The 17,269-nt window shown below is 38.5% G+C and overlaps 2 protein-coding genes across 12 annotated transcripts in view; one reads left to right on the top strand and one right to left on the bottom strand.

The window, feature by feature from the left end:
- Window positions 1-17,269, bottom strand: part of LOC143895895 (nucleolysin TIAR) — a 529,366-nt gene that overhangs the window by 359,028 nt on the left and 153,069 nt on the right. The window lies entirely within an intron of this gene.
- The window catches only part of LOC143895897 (uncharacterized), a 250,285-nt gene that overhangs the window by 123,186 nt on the left and 109,830 nt on the right, over window positions 1-17,269 (top strand). For 2 of the 5 annotated variants that reach the window (XR_013256491.1, XM_077403362.1), the window contains one exon: window positions 140-3,215. The exons of the other annotated variants lie outside the window; for them this stretch is intronic. Coding sequence is in view for 1 of the 2 variants with exons in the window: in XM_077403362.1 (XP_077259488.1) it covers window positions 140-315 (176 nt within the window). In the remaining variant the exon portion in view is untranslated. Of the gene's footprint in view, window positions 1-139; window positions 3,216-17,269 lie in introns of those variants that run through there. 5 annotated transcript variants of the gene reach the window in all.

Below are 17,269 nucleotides of genomic sequence, written 5' to 3'. Positions count from 1 at the left end.
CAGGCTGGCTGCAGCGAGGGTTGATAGCCGGGGCTCCACGTTTCATTAGCCCCGGCGGCTAACAGTTAACCGACAATTTAAACAATTTTTAACTTCGGAACTTTGCCACGTTCACCCTCGTCTCCTTTCTCCTCGGCAGCCTGCGGCGTGGACGACAGCGAGTTGGACAAGGCTCGTCAGCGACCTAAGCTGAGTTCTGCTCGGGCCGTAAGTAAGAGGAGGAGGATGGAAGCGGGCGACGGGCAGGGAAGGGGGGAAGGACAGAGAAAAAGGACACGGATCAACTTCGCAATATGTGATTATAAAGATAGTTAAAGTTTTAAATCGGTGCGGAACACGGTAACTCGTGAAACAGCCGAGCTAAGTAGTCAGTGGTGATTTACCACTGCGTGTATGTCCCGCACCCACACCCACCCACACACACACACACCGACCCACGCAACGACGTCGCCTCACACAGCCGTTGAGTCACGCGCGCACGTGCGCGCTTTTTAATTTTACCGTATATAACTTCGCCGTTCGTTTACCCGTGCTGTGTGCGCAGCCGTGTCTGGCTCTCGGCGAAAATTCAATTGGTCGCGTAAAACGTACGCGCGTACTGTACCAATGCACGTTTCTCGGGCTTTGCCGCGACGACGTGAACAAAAACTCCACTCGAAGACATCGCGACCGAGCGCTGCAACGCGAGGGTATCAATCGAACCGCAATCCGCGTTCAGGCCGTTTCCAATGGAAGAAGCTTGGAAAAATGTTTTTATGAAGCCCTACAACGTCTCATCAATCGAGTTTCTAATAGCAATGGTATATATACGATCTAATAATTTGACGTGAACGAACTTATTCTGAGAACGATTATTTACGTTATCGCGATTAAAAATATATTGCACGGCTGTACGGGCATTAATTAACATAATTTATGTTCATCCATGTCGATAATGTACTTTTGTTGTTTTAGTTAATAATACCTGTTTAATAATATGGTCACGCGATAAAGCGTTCAAATAAAAATTGAAATGTTTTGCAATGATCGCTATTAAACACTCAACTGGCGCATCTATAATACAGAAATGTACAGAAATTAATTACTATTTTTGTTATTGTGGTAGACATTATCGAATATAAAAATAGTATTGGACAATTAATGTAATAGAAATAATAATGTAGAAAGATAAAGCATAAGAAGTAGATGAATGTCTGATCATATATAGTTGTAACTACTGTACGGCTTCGTTGAAGTAAAGTTGCTTCAAGCAATCTAGAAAGGAACGTATAAATTACATACGAATAGAAACGAATACGAGCCGTATCAAACACCAGTTCTAATCAAAGTAAACCTGTCAATTCCTTGCTTCCACATCGGCATAACAGCATTGTGTGCTTGCCTCTCCCGTCACAATCGCCGTGACTGTTACATTACTACCCCCGGTTATATTTCGAACGTATTTTGTACCGTGCAATTCCGCGATTTCATTCGATAGAATTCGAAAATAACGCACGTCGAAGCCGCGCGGTACGGTTCGCGGCGTGCCATATTGAAATTTTTGTCAGAGGGGATACCGGGAACGGCGTTTCTCCCTTTGCAGAGAACGACAGAGAGACAAAGAGGGTGGGGCGCCCGATGGAGAGAGGGACGGTATTTCGATGGCCTGTTGCCGGCACGCCGCACGCCAGTAATATGCAAATAGCGCGACTGAAGCGCACCTATACGATGACAGAGACGCCGGGGCGGGATACGCGCGGGGACGAGGGATCGAATGTACGTAACTGTACACGTCGGCTTTGATCAAGTGTAACAGCCCTCCGCGCTGGAGTGAACTCGATGAACGTTACGCGTGTAACCATGGAGTGTGGAAGAATTCGCGTTGTAATTTTCCCGAAAATTTCGGCGCGCCCTTGCGCTCGCCCGCGCCGGGGGTATTCAAGCGCTGCGCGCGCGAACGTTCTCGTCGCTCGCGGCCGCGTCGGTTCAATATACCTACATTAATGGGCATTCTCTGATCGGGCTGATCCAATTTAAAACAATTTTGTAGCCGAAACGACTCGAACTTTTACGCGACAAAGAGTTTCGGCTGTCTAACTGGAATATCAGTGCGCAATATTGCGAGATATGTCTGCGCTGGATTGGCTGTATGAAGAAAATTGCATATTGTAATTGCAATTACACAAAAATGCAATTCCATGTCGGAAATCTTTAAAACAATAAAGCAATTAATTGCTATAAAAAGCAAGCTCTATTTTTAATTATGAAGACATATATTTATCTGTGATAAAATGTGAAGTATAAATTGTCTTTGTAAACGCACACGTGATATATATGATACAAGTTGTTTCAAATTTGTAATATTACATTTTATTATTAAAATAAAAAATAGTATGTATTGTGTATTGTCCAACATGACATGATGAATTAATTCTTCCAACGATCCGAACGTTTGCAGTCCATTCAAATTGGAAAATTGTAATTAGTTGTCGACATCACACAGATATGAAACATACTTTATTGTTACGAGGACTGTACCTTTCAAACTTTTTTGTTAGTTTTGAAACTGGCGTCTCGTATTAATATACCGATCGATATTACTCAAAAACAATGCCGCTAAAAGCATTTAAAGACATAAAATCTAAATCCTTTTTAAGATCTCGCTTCATAAACTTCTGTTAAAATGTTGAAACGTGACAGAGAGTAATTTAATCCAAACACCAATGTACGTGTTTTCCAGATTTTAATGTTAAATTGAAATACGGGAGATACGATCATCGTGTGTGCGCAATTTTATTTCTGATTTATTACTTTTAAAGCTTCTATATAAAATTTAACAGTATTTATTTATGTTATCCGGACATATATAACCGCATTATTTACAATCAATTTTATTTCATGACACATTTATCTTGTATTGCGTGTGGGATTTTCGCGAAATTATCTAACTGGTAGATCGGTAAAAACAACAGTATGGAGCAACTGGCGGATCAACTTGCAAGAGAATAGAATAGCAACAGAGCTGTAATTAAAATAGTTTACGAACGCGTCCTCTAAAGGTAACCACGAAAGATCCACACAAATGATCCTTTGATCAATGAACTCAGGTAGTATATGTGTGTGCCGATTACCACTAACAAATACAAACGCGTTCTCTTTGTCTCAAAATAATTGGGAATCGATATATGAAACATGATGCTTGAATTCAGAGGCTTAATATTGTTATATTTGATACTTGTGCGCAATAAAAAATATATTTTTTTTAGTCTGACTTATATTTGGTAATAAATCAATAATAACAGATTATTTGATTAGAAAGATATTATTTAATTATTAAATTTAACTTAGCAATCAAAAAAATACATTTATTAAATAATTACTACTATTTGTTGTTATATTAATTACAAAAAATGCGTGATTGAATTATTGGCAATTTTACAGACTATTCCAAATGATATAAATTGATTTTAAAAAATAAGTTTAATATTAGTTTGTATCTCATGATTATTTAGAAACATTAAAGAGTTAACATAATTGTGATAAACATACAAAGAATAATCATAGTCAAATTGTTTGTACGTGATTACGGCAGTAGTATCTATAAAGAAACCATACGTAAAAGATTTGAGGAAGTAACTGATCGCGAGAAAGTATTTGGCAAGATTGTGTAGACATAAAAATATAGATACGTGTATATGCAATATATGCATATTGTCTGATATGTATATGCTGTTACGGGAAACGCAAGCGGCTGTAGGAGGGAAGGAGAATGTAGACAGGAAGGGAATACCGAAAGCGGAAAAGAGAGAACGACGCAGCGGCAGACGATCCGAGCTCTGTTATAGTAGCATATTGTAATGCGTCGAAAAGTTGGCGAATAAATCGAAGAAGCGTTGAGAGTAAAATTAGATAACAACTCTCGTTCTGGCTGCTGCCAGTAGAGAGCGGCTCTTCCCGAACTTTTAAGGACCATCCTCTTATTTCCTATGCCTCAACCATCGCAGCTCATCTCCTCTCTCTCCCTTCCGTTGGTTTGCCCCATTCCTGTCTTGACTCCTAGCTGTGCTTCTTCCCGGCGCGACGGCTGCCGACGTCTGATCTTTCTTTTTCCTGTTCAACGGCGCGATGAGGGTTACCATTAGCCACTCGTTTATTTTGAGCTTACATTATTAGGTGTTACTCCATTTCAACAATTGTTCGTTTCAAATTAATAAATTGCTTTGGGGAAAGAAAGAAATACTTTTCAATTTGACCTTGCCTAATGAGGATAGCTTAGTCTTTGTCACGGTAATATAAATATTACTTTCGATGTAACGTACCGGAATTGATTGTAGTTTTTTCTTGTTTGTGTTGAATAATTAATAGAAAAATAAAAGAAAGCTGATGTTATATGTATACATAAGTATGCATTATTAATGTTTTCTAAGTATTTTTTGGATTTCAAAATTACTGCTATATTTGCGTTAATTTCTGTATTGAGATACAAACAACACGCAAACAGGATTATGACTTGAGTGAAAAGCGATTTATATGATATCTGATTTAGGTACTTATTAAATATTAAATTGGTGAGGTCGGTAGTAAATTATTATATAAATTCAAGAGTAATCCACCATTTTGGCTTAATATTGTTAATGTAATTATATAAAATGAATCTCTCAAACTGTAGACAACGTTTATTCATTTATATATTCTCAAATAGATTAATACGGATATATGTCTAAATATATTTTATAATTGTTATATTTTTACGCTTTACGTTCTCTTGAAAATAAAGATTTAAGAATGTTTTATAGTAAATTTAGAGATAATTAATTGGAAAATGATTGTTTTTAGCATACATAAAATAAACTTTTTTTGATTTATTTAGAGACATTACATATAATGTTAAAGAAATTTTAAATTTAAAATATTTTATTTATTTAAATAACAGTTTTTTTGATTAATGTATTATAATATTACTTATTGTAATTATTTATACTAATACTTTTATATCATTTTTACCCTTTGATGAATAAAAATACGTGCATCTCTGCATCAATATATTTTCTGTATCAATATCGGTAAGAAAACGGTGAGACAAGATGTCTAATTTGCATCAACGTACTCTTCAACAAAAGGCTTGGAGAACTCCTTGAATTCAAGTACAATATCTCCAGAAGCCGTAAAGCCTGTCTCATCAGTGCACCGTTAGATGATGCTTCTCGTAGCGAACGAGCGCGACGAGTAAGGGCGGAACGAAAAGAGAGATGAGACGCGATAAAGCAAGCCCTGGACCCGCACCATGAAGCGGGGTGTCCCGATCAAACGAGCTATTAGACCCGTGTTACGGCAACCTTCGCAGGCACCAAACCAACCCTTGTCCGCCGGACTCTGTGTCGCCTCTGGGCCCCCAGGGAAGCACCGGTCTGCCTATTACATTCCACCACCCACCACTGCCTGCAGCAGTAACAATCATAAATCTTCACGCAACGCCCAACCCCTTACTTCGACTTCGTACTCAAAGCTGTCACCTTGTCGAGGTAAATACCCTACTCCTTAATCTTGTCGCTGCGGCAAACCGGCTGTCACTTGCTTTTGCCAGGCGGTACGCGCGCCGCTGAATGTGCGACACTGCTTGGCGAATCGAGCGCACAAGGACGCGTAAAACGGAAACGCGAATTGTATCTAATGTGACGCTTGTCAGAATTCGATTGCGGCTCACTACTCGACGGAATGAGACACAAACATACGTGATTTGTAAAATGTAGAATCAAGAAAGTAAAATAAATTTAAAAAATCTTAGTTTAGTTTTCATTAGTTGTACATAAATCGCGGTTATTTTTTTACAAATATTATTTATCGAATGAAATTTGTATTGCTTCAAGATGACAACGTAATGCATTCTGTATATAAAGTTAACGAGGTATCTATATAAAATGTTAAATCTTTCGTTTCATCGTCTTTAATAAATTTAAAGTCGGTTATCGCTTCAGCGTACGTATCTATAACGGAATAATATTTTCACTCGTTATCGGTAAACATAAAAGAAATGGTGCTCTCTGTTAGAACTCCTGAAAAACAGTAAACATTCTATTCCACGAAAAGGGAGTAACGTATGTCAATTTCAGGTGCAAAAGTATTATATTTTCGCGATAACGAATTCCCAAACGGGTTGACGTGAGGCTAATTATGTTTCGGGTGACGAGATCAAATAGGAGGTCGGAGGGACAGTTCTGAACGCAGGAATGGACACGTGAGAGAGTGCGTAGCGCGGCGCAGGATACGTCAACGTGGTTGGGGTGCCCTGCAACCGGGGAATGGCAAGCGGCGTGGCGGTTTGCGGAAAGCCGCAGGCAGGCTGAACCCGACGGATCTGGAATAATCATTTGCAGCCTGAATACATTACCCGTGCAATTTATTTTGGTTTGTTTCGGTTTTGTTTCCATGATTTAGTGGAGCCTGGGAGCGTGATCGCAGCGCAGTGTAGGCAGAAAGAGTGGCGCAGCGGTGGGAAAGGGGAAACAAGACGCACATGTGTGGAGGAATTGGTGAAAATGCATGGCGGTCTCTCCGTCTCTCTTCCTCATCATTCATCGTGCACACTCTCTCCTTCGCTCTCTCACCGGTACAAACATACAAATACCCTCACGCAGTCATGTCGACTCTGTTCCTCGTTAGTTTTCGATCCGCGTCTCTCTCTCTCTCTCTCTCTCTCTCTCTCTCTCTCTCTCTCTCTCTCTCTCTCTCTCTCTCTCTCTCGATTTGCCGACCTGCTGTGTGCCGCGACCGAGCGTCTATTGATTCTTGACGAGAGAGTAATGTTCCTCCATTAATGATCATGTCCTGAATAAATCATTTGATAAAATGGACCCGTTGTTCGTGCGCACCCATGGCTGGGCCTACGTCAAGCCAGCCGGAGGACAAGCGCCAACAAATTGGCATCGCCCCTCGGCGGCGTGCGTGTCTCGCGTTGTACCTCTCGTATAAAGGCAGAAGGCGGAATCATGCTTTCCTCAAATTCCTTCTTCTACATTGTAAGCTTTGGCCATGTAATTGTGGAACCTTCACAGATCGTCGCCAGCCGTCATTATAAGTGATAATTAGAACTCAGAAACCTTTTATTAATTCATATTAATAAATATGGGAAAAAATTGTAATGAAGTATTTAAAAGATACAAATTACAGTGTAGTTTGACTTATTGCCATTTATATCATTATTTTTAATTAATTATCCACATAATATAAATTATTGTATATACATATATACACATTATCTTAATATCGCGTATACATTATTGTTAATAAGAGTTCCCTTGCTAAAGTCAAAATTCAATGTGTAAAAAAAATAATTGCACCCACATTAAGAGGAAAAAAGAGAGAGAAAAAGTAAAACAATACGTAAAAAAGCCGTAAAAAGAGCGAAGGAAGAAAACGCACGCGTATTTAACTGCAGGTAGGTAAACCTCAGGAGGTCTCGATGCACCTCGCAATTGGAATTGGCGTCTCTTGAGATGTCGGAAAATGAGCCTGCATTGAGACAAATGGCATGGGAACGATGAATCATCGTACGTCAAAAGCAGGAAGTGAGGGCACCATTTTGCAGCGGCATGACGGAACTCCGTGAAACATAGCCCGTGGTATATAAAGAACCGTTTTTCTTTTCCCTTTTTCTATCTTTTCATTGAGACGAAATCTGCAATACGGTATCTTTGCACAGCGAATATCAGCCCGATGATTGGAAAAGGTAGATTACAATTCAGTCAACAAACTTGATGCAGAACAAAAAGTAAAAAGCAGTTGAATAATTTGCCTTTAACGTATACCATAATAGTTTTTTTACTCCTTTCTAAAGACAGAGCAAGAAACTAATTTTTAATTATTTATTACGTAAAAATAACTGTTTTTTTATTTAAATTTAATAAACACGCGTTTATAATTAATTAATAAATTATTTTGCAAATAATATTTCTCTATCTCTTCATTTCCTAATCATATTTTAACAAATTTCGTCTATGAGACACATATTTTTAATTAAAAAGAAAATAGCTACAGTTGATATTGAATTTACATGGAAATATGACATTGTAAGAATAACGTATTTAGATATACCTACTTTAAAAGAACCTTGCACGCGCAATCTCACCGCAGAATCTTCCCGCAAGGAAACATCTTCAAATATTCAATATTTATCTGGAAACACTTTCAAACAAACTCGCTACTTTTTCCAATTCTCGTCAGTTGTCAGTTGAACAATGCTCAATTACAGTTTATTTCGAATACCATAGCAGAAAAAAAGTCTTTACAATGGCAATGCCGGAGAATCGTTTAGAAGACCAAGGCAAAGACGTATTTCGCGTCAATGTTTCTACGCATCTCAGCTAAAAAAGAAGAGCAACGGATCCTGGCAGACTCGACGACCGGGAAAACGCAACGAAGAAAAAAGAAAAGAAAAGAAAAAAGAAAACGAGCCCAACACGAGCAAGGCGACACTGGAGAAAAGAAAAGCCTTAGAAGGCGATTCGTGTACATGCTATACTCGTGTACCGGTGGACTACTTTCAGCCGGCTCGTTAACGCGCCCCGACAGCCAGACGTGAGAGAAAAGGAGCGGAGAATGCTGGAAGGAGGTCGAAGCATTTTCCAATTAGCGTTAAACAAATATCCGCACGCCTTTCAGCCCGGTAACGCCAGGCAATATCCACGTCTGCTGCTATGTACGTTCATGGGCGCCGAACACGACCAAGAAAAGGGGTAGCTATACGGGGGATGTGCGCGCGATGTGGGACAGCGGGATGGGGGCGAAGGTGGAAACAACTCGTTCGTCGGGTGAAATAAGAAGAGCGGAAGACGAGGACGCCGAGGATGAGGAACGCGAGGGCGCCAGCGGGTTGTGGAGCAGACCGAATTGACGAACGCGAAAGAACTGAGCGGAATTTCGCATTTAATCAGCCGAGCAACGAGACTGCGAGACTCGTTGGTCTTCGCGCGAGTCAGCGAGGAAAAGTACAGAGGCGTAAAGCGTGGAAAGCGCTAAATGGTATCTGAACTGGTTCCTTTCTGACGAGCGCGGGGCGAACAGCCATTTGGTCGGCGAGTCGGCGGGAAGATGGTGAGAGATCGAGAATGGGAATGGGAGCGAGTCGGCGATGGTGCTGCGAGCGGTGGGTGCTTTTAATCTTTTGCTCGTGCGAGGATGCGCCCATTACTGCAAATTAAACTCCCTCGGGAGCCCCCGGCGTGTGACTACCATGAGAGCTACAGTAATCTGTCCACGAGGAACGTGTATATATATGTACGATACTGCGCGCCTGGTGAAAAATGGTCGGAGAACCAGATGCCCGTCGTCCTGGATATAGGATTTATAGCCGTGTTGCCCCGCACGACACGCTGCGATCGTGAATGAAAGAGATTAACTTCTCGCGAGAATGGCGGCGCAACGGGCGAATGTTCGGTAGCTGCAGCAATCACGAGTTACGTTATTCTCGGCGATGACCAACAGATTCGCGAAACAACATAAAGAATTGGAGCACTTGTTCATTTGTTACAGTCAAATAGAATTTGTATAAGCAAAGTGGTATGGTACGATTGTGAAAATTTCGTGAAACTCTAGAATGAAATAATATCTATTTGTTAATTTTGAGAAACGTCTTTTTAGGCTTTCTCCACGTGAACAGTACATATACGTGACTCAACTATTACATTGGCTTGATTCAAATATATATACAGTTTACAACTTACACATATTTATTTCTTGAGAGATATCATAGGTACCGGTTGGTATTATTTACGGAAGGATAAGCCAAGGTGTCAGTGTATCACGATATACAAAGTTTCTTCAATCGCACTCTTCTGTTCCCCTTTTTCCTCATAGGCACGCTGAACGAACCGGTAGTTCTAATTGAATATCAGGCGAAATGTAATTACGGTTGGAATTCATGCTTCGTCGGAGCAAATAATTTGCCATGGCACGGAACACAGTGAAATGGTAACGAGAGAGAGGATAGGACGCGGAGGGTGTGTTGAGAGCGCTCGCGCGCAGGGGCGCGGAGGCGGCAGAGCTCGATGCGTTATCAAAACTTTGATAATCCAATCGATTACCAATGCAATAATTGGTGGCCGAGCCGACGGAAGGGGGTGGGATTTTCGATCGTGCCAGGATTCGGCGAAAAGGGTGAAGCAGAGGGGTTAAGTGGAATGGGTGGATACTCGTATGTCGGGGTGGTATCGCGGGGTGATATGGGAAGTGGGTGGAAAGAGGGTAGCACATAGAATGGGTAGAGAAGGGTGAAGAAGGGAGGGAGAGTAGGTACCATTGTAAATTAACGATAAACGAACTGGCGCTCATCAAAGAGCCCCTGCGCTCGTAATATCTGTCCGGCTAATCCATTTACCGACAACGGTAATTCTCTGCTGTCGCCGCCGCTGCAGCCCTCCGGCCATCCAGTCTTCCACGAAACAGGATGTTCATCCCCCGCAGAATGAAAGAGGTAGGGCCACGTGATCGTAAACGAGTTTCGATGCAATTCGCAACGTTAATCCTGGTATCGTTTCCGTGATCCTTACACGTGAGCCGAAAAGACAAGACCGGGGCGCAAACGGTATTACTAACTCGATATAAACCGTCGTATCCATACGGGGCGCCGGTATGTACATACATTAAATAAATTCTATTATATATTTTGCGTTTCCGTTAATTAAAAAATTCAACGATATCTTAGAATTTTCATCAGTAAATGATGAACGACATTTTCATTAAATATAATTATTTGAGAGACAGAAATATTAAACTTTTCTATATATATAATTATATTATATTATTAAACACTGAGATAAATTTTTAACACTTTCTTCAAAAATTTTTGCCAAACATAGATTTAACATACAAGTTTTATTCGAAATACATTCACATTCACATCCTATGTTAATTTTAAAAGAAAGCATATTAGTAATTACGTATAATAGACATTTTACAAATTGAACTGAATTGTCGAGATGGAAGAAGAGCACAGCTAATTTTATTATATATTTTTGATTCCATAATTTCTGAACTCTCAATAATTGTATTTTTAGTCAAATTTATTTCAGAATTAGGAGGTAAAATTAATGATGGAGGACGATGTATTTTATAATTAGGATTATTTTTCTTTTATTATGTAGTTGTGACATGACTGATAATTTACTTCATACGTGCATGTTCTTATAAAGTTTTCGAGTAAAATTGATTTTCACGATCCATTTTAATGTACATCTCTTGTTTTATATACATATACATTGCACACACACACACACAAAGATATTTTTTTCATGAAATTACTCGATCGCTTTGCGGAATCACACAAATTCTGAACAAGTTGAAATTTCATTATTAGGAACGCATTCTACCAATTCTAAAGGGCGAAATTCATGTGGGATTCAAGGGGATAGTTCAAGGGCGTTCATGCTCTGCTAGCAATTGAACATCAAAGGTCTTTAGTTGTTTGACGCTTCGCGTGTTTACATTCAATAGGCGGTGCAAATGTTCTAGATACTATTAGCAACCGGGCGTTTGGTAAACGTACGGAGGACTGATCCGCATTTAACTAGCAATTTCCCGATTATACAATAAGAAACTATAACGGTATATTAATGCTGCATTTGTTTCAGAATTTAGTTCAATTTTTTTATGAAATTTGTATGAAATTATATATTTAATTCAGCACTATTTTTGCCTTTATTTATCTTTATTCATCTTTAAACAGAAAATATTTTTGTTATTCTAATTAAATTAATTATTATTGTACACCATTATGTGTTCTATAAACAGCATATTATAATATCCTAACGCAATACAAATTTTGAACATAGTATATAGAATATTTTTATGTACCTACATAATAGCACTACTATATCAGTTTGTAAAGAAGTACGTAACGCCAGATATGTAATGTTATACCTGATGTTATTTTTTTTTTTTTTTTTTTTTTTTATGAATACAGCAGATTAGAAAGTTATTATTCTCTTTCGCGACGTAGAGCTGGAACCGCAAATTTCCCGAAAAGCACTTTGCGGAATATGAGATTCGCTCGAAACGCTAATGAAATCCGAAGGGCAACGAGCAATTTCTGAAGGTGGCTTACTGGCCACGGCTTAATCTAACTCGGAGCCAGACTTTGCGCCGCGGGAGTTTCGTGCCGTTGGCTCTCGAGGAAGCCATCTCTGAAACTTGTCCCCTAAACGGGGAAGCATACGTCACCAACAATGAAACTTAGTTCGATGAGAAAGCCTGGGGTGTCGATTCGTATAAGACAACTTAAAAGCATAGAATATGAAAATGGTTGTCTAAAGGTGTCTGTTGTCTTTTCCAATAAATATGTATATTCTAAATATGTAAATGATTTTACCCTTTTAACAAAATATATTTGACTTTTTGAATAATCTTTGGAATCGGAAATAAAATAATTTAATAACTTTCCGAATAGTTTCGTTTACGTTTTTTGGAAGACAGGTATATTAGGCTAAAGTTGATGTCCATGTGACATATAATCTACGTTGATCCTCATGAATACGAAATACCTGAAAAGCAGCAGAGAACGTTTTACCCGTCATAAGACACGTAATTGACGTTTATAAAGTAGCTATATATAAACTTTCACTAAAAACTAATCCCATTACATTTAATTTTAATAAATTTTTATAAATAATGTAACTATCTCTGTATAGTTTTCCCATAAACAATTTTTGCTGCATTCTATGATAGTTTCTTAAACTTGAATCTTCTCAAACTACTTCTGAAATATCTAATAAACTAAGAAAAGATACATAAAATTTAAACTTTGCTGAAACTACAAATTTGTATGCTATAATTTAAAACTTAATAAAATTCTTTTAAATATTTTATTTTTAATATTATCATTTTATTAAATTAAGCATTAAGGATTCGTAAAATTTATCCGCAGATATAAATATATACGCTTGACGATCTTTGATTTACTAATTTTAAAAGCTTATTGACTTTGATCAAACTTTAAAGTTGTAGATAACATTTCAATCGTTAATCTTTAATTTTTAATAAAAATTTTACAAGAACTTCTAAGTTTTATATAAAAATATATAATTATATTACATGTTTTTATTATATACTGTACAAACGTATCATTAAATAAATATTAAATAAAAATGAACTTTTAAAAAGTGATATTAGCAAATATGTTTATTATTAATACACACAATCCAAATCTTATATCTATAATTGCTTATTTCAATTACGTAATGTTAATTTCTTTGGATGATAACTAACTATATCAATTTGTCATTCTAAATTTTAGCATTTTCCAACAAATCCTATTATTAGAAAACAACAAATATTATAAAAAAAATCTTTATTCTATGGAATTTATCATTTTGCGTGTTTTTCTTTTCTCTGTCTGCGCAGTAGTCGCGGTTGCTATGTGCACGGCCACAATTTTTCCCAGCAATTTGTCTGGCGAAGCATAACACAGATCTGAAGGGGCAAGAAAAAATAGTAAGCTGTTGTTCTCTCAAAAAATATGAATAGTTCTGTGGTTAGAAGACTAACAAAAAATTATACTGATAAAGATACAATAAGTAAAAATATTTCAAAAATACTAAAAAAAAATAACATGTTAATGTTATGTAAGAAAGTTAATTCATTAAAGTATAATAAACGGCAAGATTAAAGTTGTATTAGAATTGAATAATATAAAATGACAAAATAAATAGTAAGAAATAACAAGGAGCAAAGAGTTTTGTATAATTATTATTATAATATAATTAATAAAATAAATAGTAGAAAATGGATTATAATTATTATAAAAATGTTACAATTTTTCGTAATATACGTCAAGTTGCACCACACATTTGTGAAACTATATCCTTAAAATACGTATACGTCATTCGCCATCATACATAAAAGGATGGTCGCCTGCCTGGATATGGCCTCAGGGCCGTTCGTTCGATATTTATTGGAGTTACACATAGGACGTAGGGGGCACATCCGGTATAATAATATCTATTTTCCGGGCGACGACGCGGGATGAACAGAAGTACGACGAGCAGAACCAAACGCAACGGAATGGAACGGCGCGGCGGTGGCGGCGAGGACGACTACACGATGACGTCGCTGTCGACGCTGTGGTCCATCGTAAATGGAGTCGCGTATGGTAGGACTGAAGATAAATAAAATGAAACGAAAGAAAATAGAATGGCCAAGAGAACAGAGGGAAACGTGGATGCAATATGATGGTGTTACCGAAGGTGTTACGTGAATGCAATGCCGATTGGCTAAACTGGATGTGTCCTCTTCATCGATTTCCATCGCACGCTGATATCGATTTCTTGTGCGCGCCCGTCATTGATTCAGTTAATTATTTTTTCACTTTATCCATACTTTATAATATATGCCAGATAAATAAGAGTGATGTTAAAATTATTAAATTTATTATTAGAAGAAAATGATTATATATAATTTATAAACAAATAGATTGAAATACTTATTATGTTACGACATAATACATACACGGTCTTTTTAAATTGAGAACACGAAACAGAAACGTGTGCGGGAACAGCGTTTGCATGAAACATCACAACTGCATTTTCATGGAACAAATATAACTTGCGCCGAAAGAATAAGTAGGTAACTTTTCCGTAACAGGTGCGGAAAAATACAGTCATAACACACAGCAAATTCGTATTTTACTACAAGTATAAAACTGTTTAACAAACAGTCACCAAGCATCGAGCGTGGTGGATTTTCCGCGACGGAATTCAATGAGTTCCAAGTCGTTGCTGGCACATTCATAATCGCATCATCCCTAGGACCGCCGAGAAAAGAAGCGCGAAGCGCGAAATACGCGCGCATGACAAAAAATAGGTTGAGAATATAAAGAAGATCCGGAGACAGAGGGTAAAGTCTCCGTATGCGAGCTGCGCGCATTGAGCTGTTTCATGTTACGGTAAAACACGGCGGTGGAAGAGAGCACGAACGAAGATGACGGCGAGCGAAAGAGGGAGGTCAATAGCTCCCACGTGTCAGAACGTGCCGCTGGAATTTAAATGTATTTTATTTAACATCAGGTGAACGCGACCTCTAGGCGTTCGAAGCTTTGAGCCCTTTTTCCCTCTCGAGTCTGCTCCTCGAGTCGCGCCCTTTTTCTCCCTGCTCGACCACCCCCCATCTTATTGAGAATACTCGTTAATTACATGCGCTTCCCCCTGGGCGCGCACCGTTCTTCATGATTCGACTTTGCTCCGTCGGTCCCCGTTCTTTCGTCTAAACGTTGAGCTCGTCGTCTTTTCCGATGCAAATTAAAAGCGTGCAGGGAGCGAAGCTGTGTTTTCAGGTGAGACCAGCCGGAAAAGAGACGGCGGAATATTCCCGTTCGACGAGCGTCGGTCGATCCTGTCATCCAGAATACTTCGGTGCGCACTCTTATGTCGCTACGTTTTGCGCCGGTTGGTCTATTCAATAAATCGCTTATAAATGGAATTACACCTTTCTCTGCTGACATTATTAATGTCTACGACCTCACCACAAAGGAAAACTTATTCAACTTTTTTTCTTTCGACTGAATTAAATCGCATGGCATTTAATTTGTTATGGAAAAGAGATATGTCAACGTTTTTCAGAAGACGATTGCGCTGAAAAATTGTAACTGTTGCACTAAAATATTATGACTATTCTCATACAATTATTTGAATACCAAACAATTCATGTGTAACAAAATGTATATATTTATACATTATCTACACTTTTCACATCTTCAGGATTGTGAGTATTCTACAGACAATTACTCCGTGGACTCGGAAGTTTTTAGAATCATTACGACTTAAAGACGCAAAGTTATTTTAAATACGTTCCTTTTTCCAAAAACGCGAAAAAAAGCGAGAAAACGCGCTCTTTTTAATTTCTACCTTGCCACCTATAGCTTAGCATACGCGCCTTCAAATGTACGTAAACCTGTCGCAAAAAGTGAACGTCAAAGGGCGAGGTAATGGATTTGACAAGATACTCCCCGAACACAACCATTATATTCGGTACGTCTACGGTAGTAACAACACGATATCAGCCTTCTGAAACACCGAGTGCGAGAGAAAGTCTACCATCCATTTATTCATAGCGCTTCATAAATAAATGTATGAAAGCACGGGCAGAGCAGCCACTGGGCCAGCGTTTCTTTCTTTTTCCATTGCCGGCCGCGCCGTATAGGTAAGTTACCTTTTTCAAGTTGTATACATTTATTGGGCGATAAGCAGGAAAAATCCAACAGGCGTACGCTTAACGTACTACAGGTGAGTTACAAGATGGTCTATTTTACCCGAGATTGCGCTGGATGACGAACAGGGATTAAAAGCGCGATAGGCGCACTGTGTGCATATGAGTTATGCATTTTACGTGCGTGTCATACCGGCTGAAAGTTTGAGATATAATTCATATCCGAACACGTGGCTGATATGAACCTTCACTGAGATAGATGCCACGGTACGCTCAAAATGCCATGTGCGGATAACGCTGGATTGTAAACGGCGGATTACACTGTTGGGAACGCTAAAACTTCTATATATATTATCTAGGAAAATTATCTATAAAAAGTTTACAAGTTTAACTAATTAGACTAGTTAATTAAAATGTTAATTTTGCTTAATTTAATCTGGAGAGGAAATAACAAATTTTAGTAAAAAATATTTATATGCAGATACATTTAAATAAAAAATTGTACTGAGATTTATAACGGAAAATAGTATTAATAATGTTTAGAACATTTTTCAGCCCTTTTATCAGTTATGAGCAACGCGAATTAAAACTCTATCGTGATCTTTGATTTTGTATGCGTGATAACCGAGGACGGAAAACAATTCTTCATTGATTGCATAAGTAATTTAATTAGGAGACAAGAGAGGAGAGTGATCGATGAAGGAATACGAAAACGGAACTTTTGTTTCGTGATTTAAGAATTCTCCAAGGACAGATTAGTCCCTGATACCTTTCACTCTCGCAGAAGAGTGAGATAACAGGAAGAAAATGTACTTGCAAGGGAATAACAAGTATCTAGTAAGAGAGCGGCACACAGGGTAGAAAACTTGTCTTTGCATACTGCCTAGTTTACAATACAAGATTAAGTTGGCGACCGCGCTTTCCTATACCAACGTTTCTGCTTCAAACTTAAAGCTCTTGATAAGCTCTCGCGTTCTCCGTTCTGCATCTCCGCCGCGCCGAACCTGTCGCTTCTCCAGGAATCGGTGCTTTGTCTCGTTTTTCGTGTACTAAATCTCCCAAAGTCTACTGAAAAAATATTTTACTTTGCGGCGGTAAA

Source organism: Temnothorax americanus, unplaced genomic scaffold, assembly GCF_048541705.1.
Source record: "Temnothorax americanus isolate GAGA-0224 unplaced genomic scaffold, ASM4854170v1 Scaffold17, whole genome shotgun sequence".
Lineage (NCBI taxonomy): Eukaryota > Metazoa > Arthropoda > Insecta > Hymenoptera > Formicidae > Temnothorax > Temnothorax americanus.
This window is presented reverse-complemented; position numbering and strand designations above follow the sequence as displayed.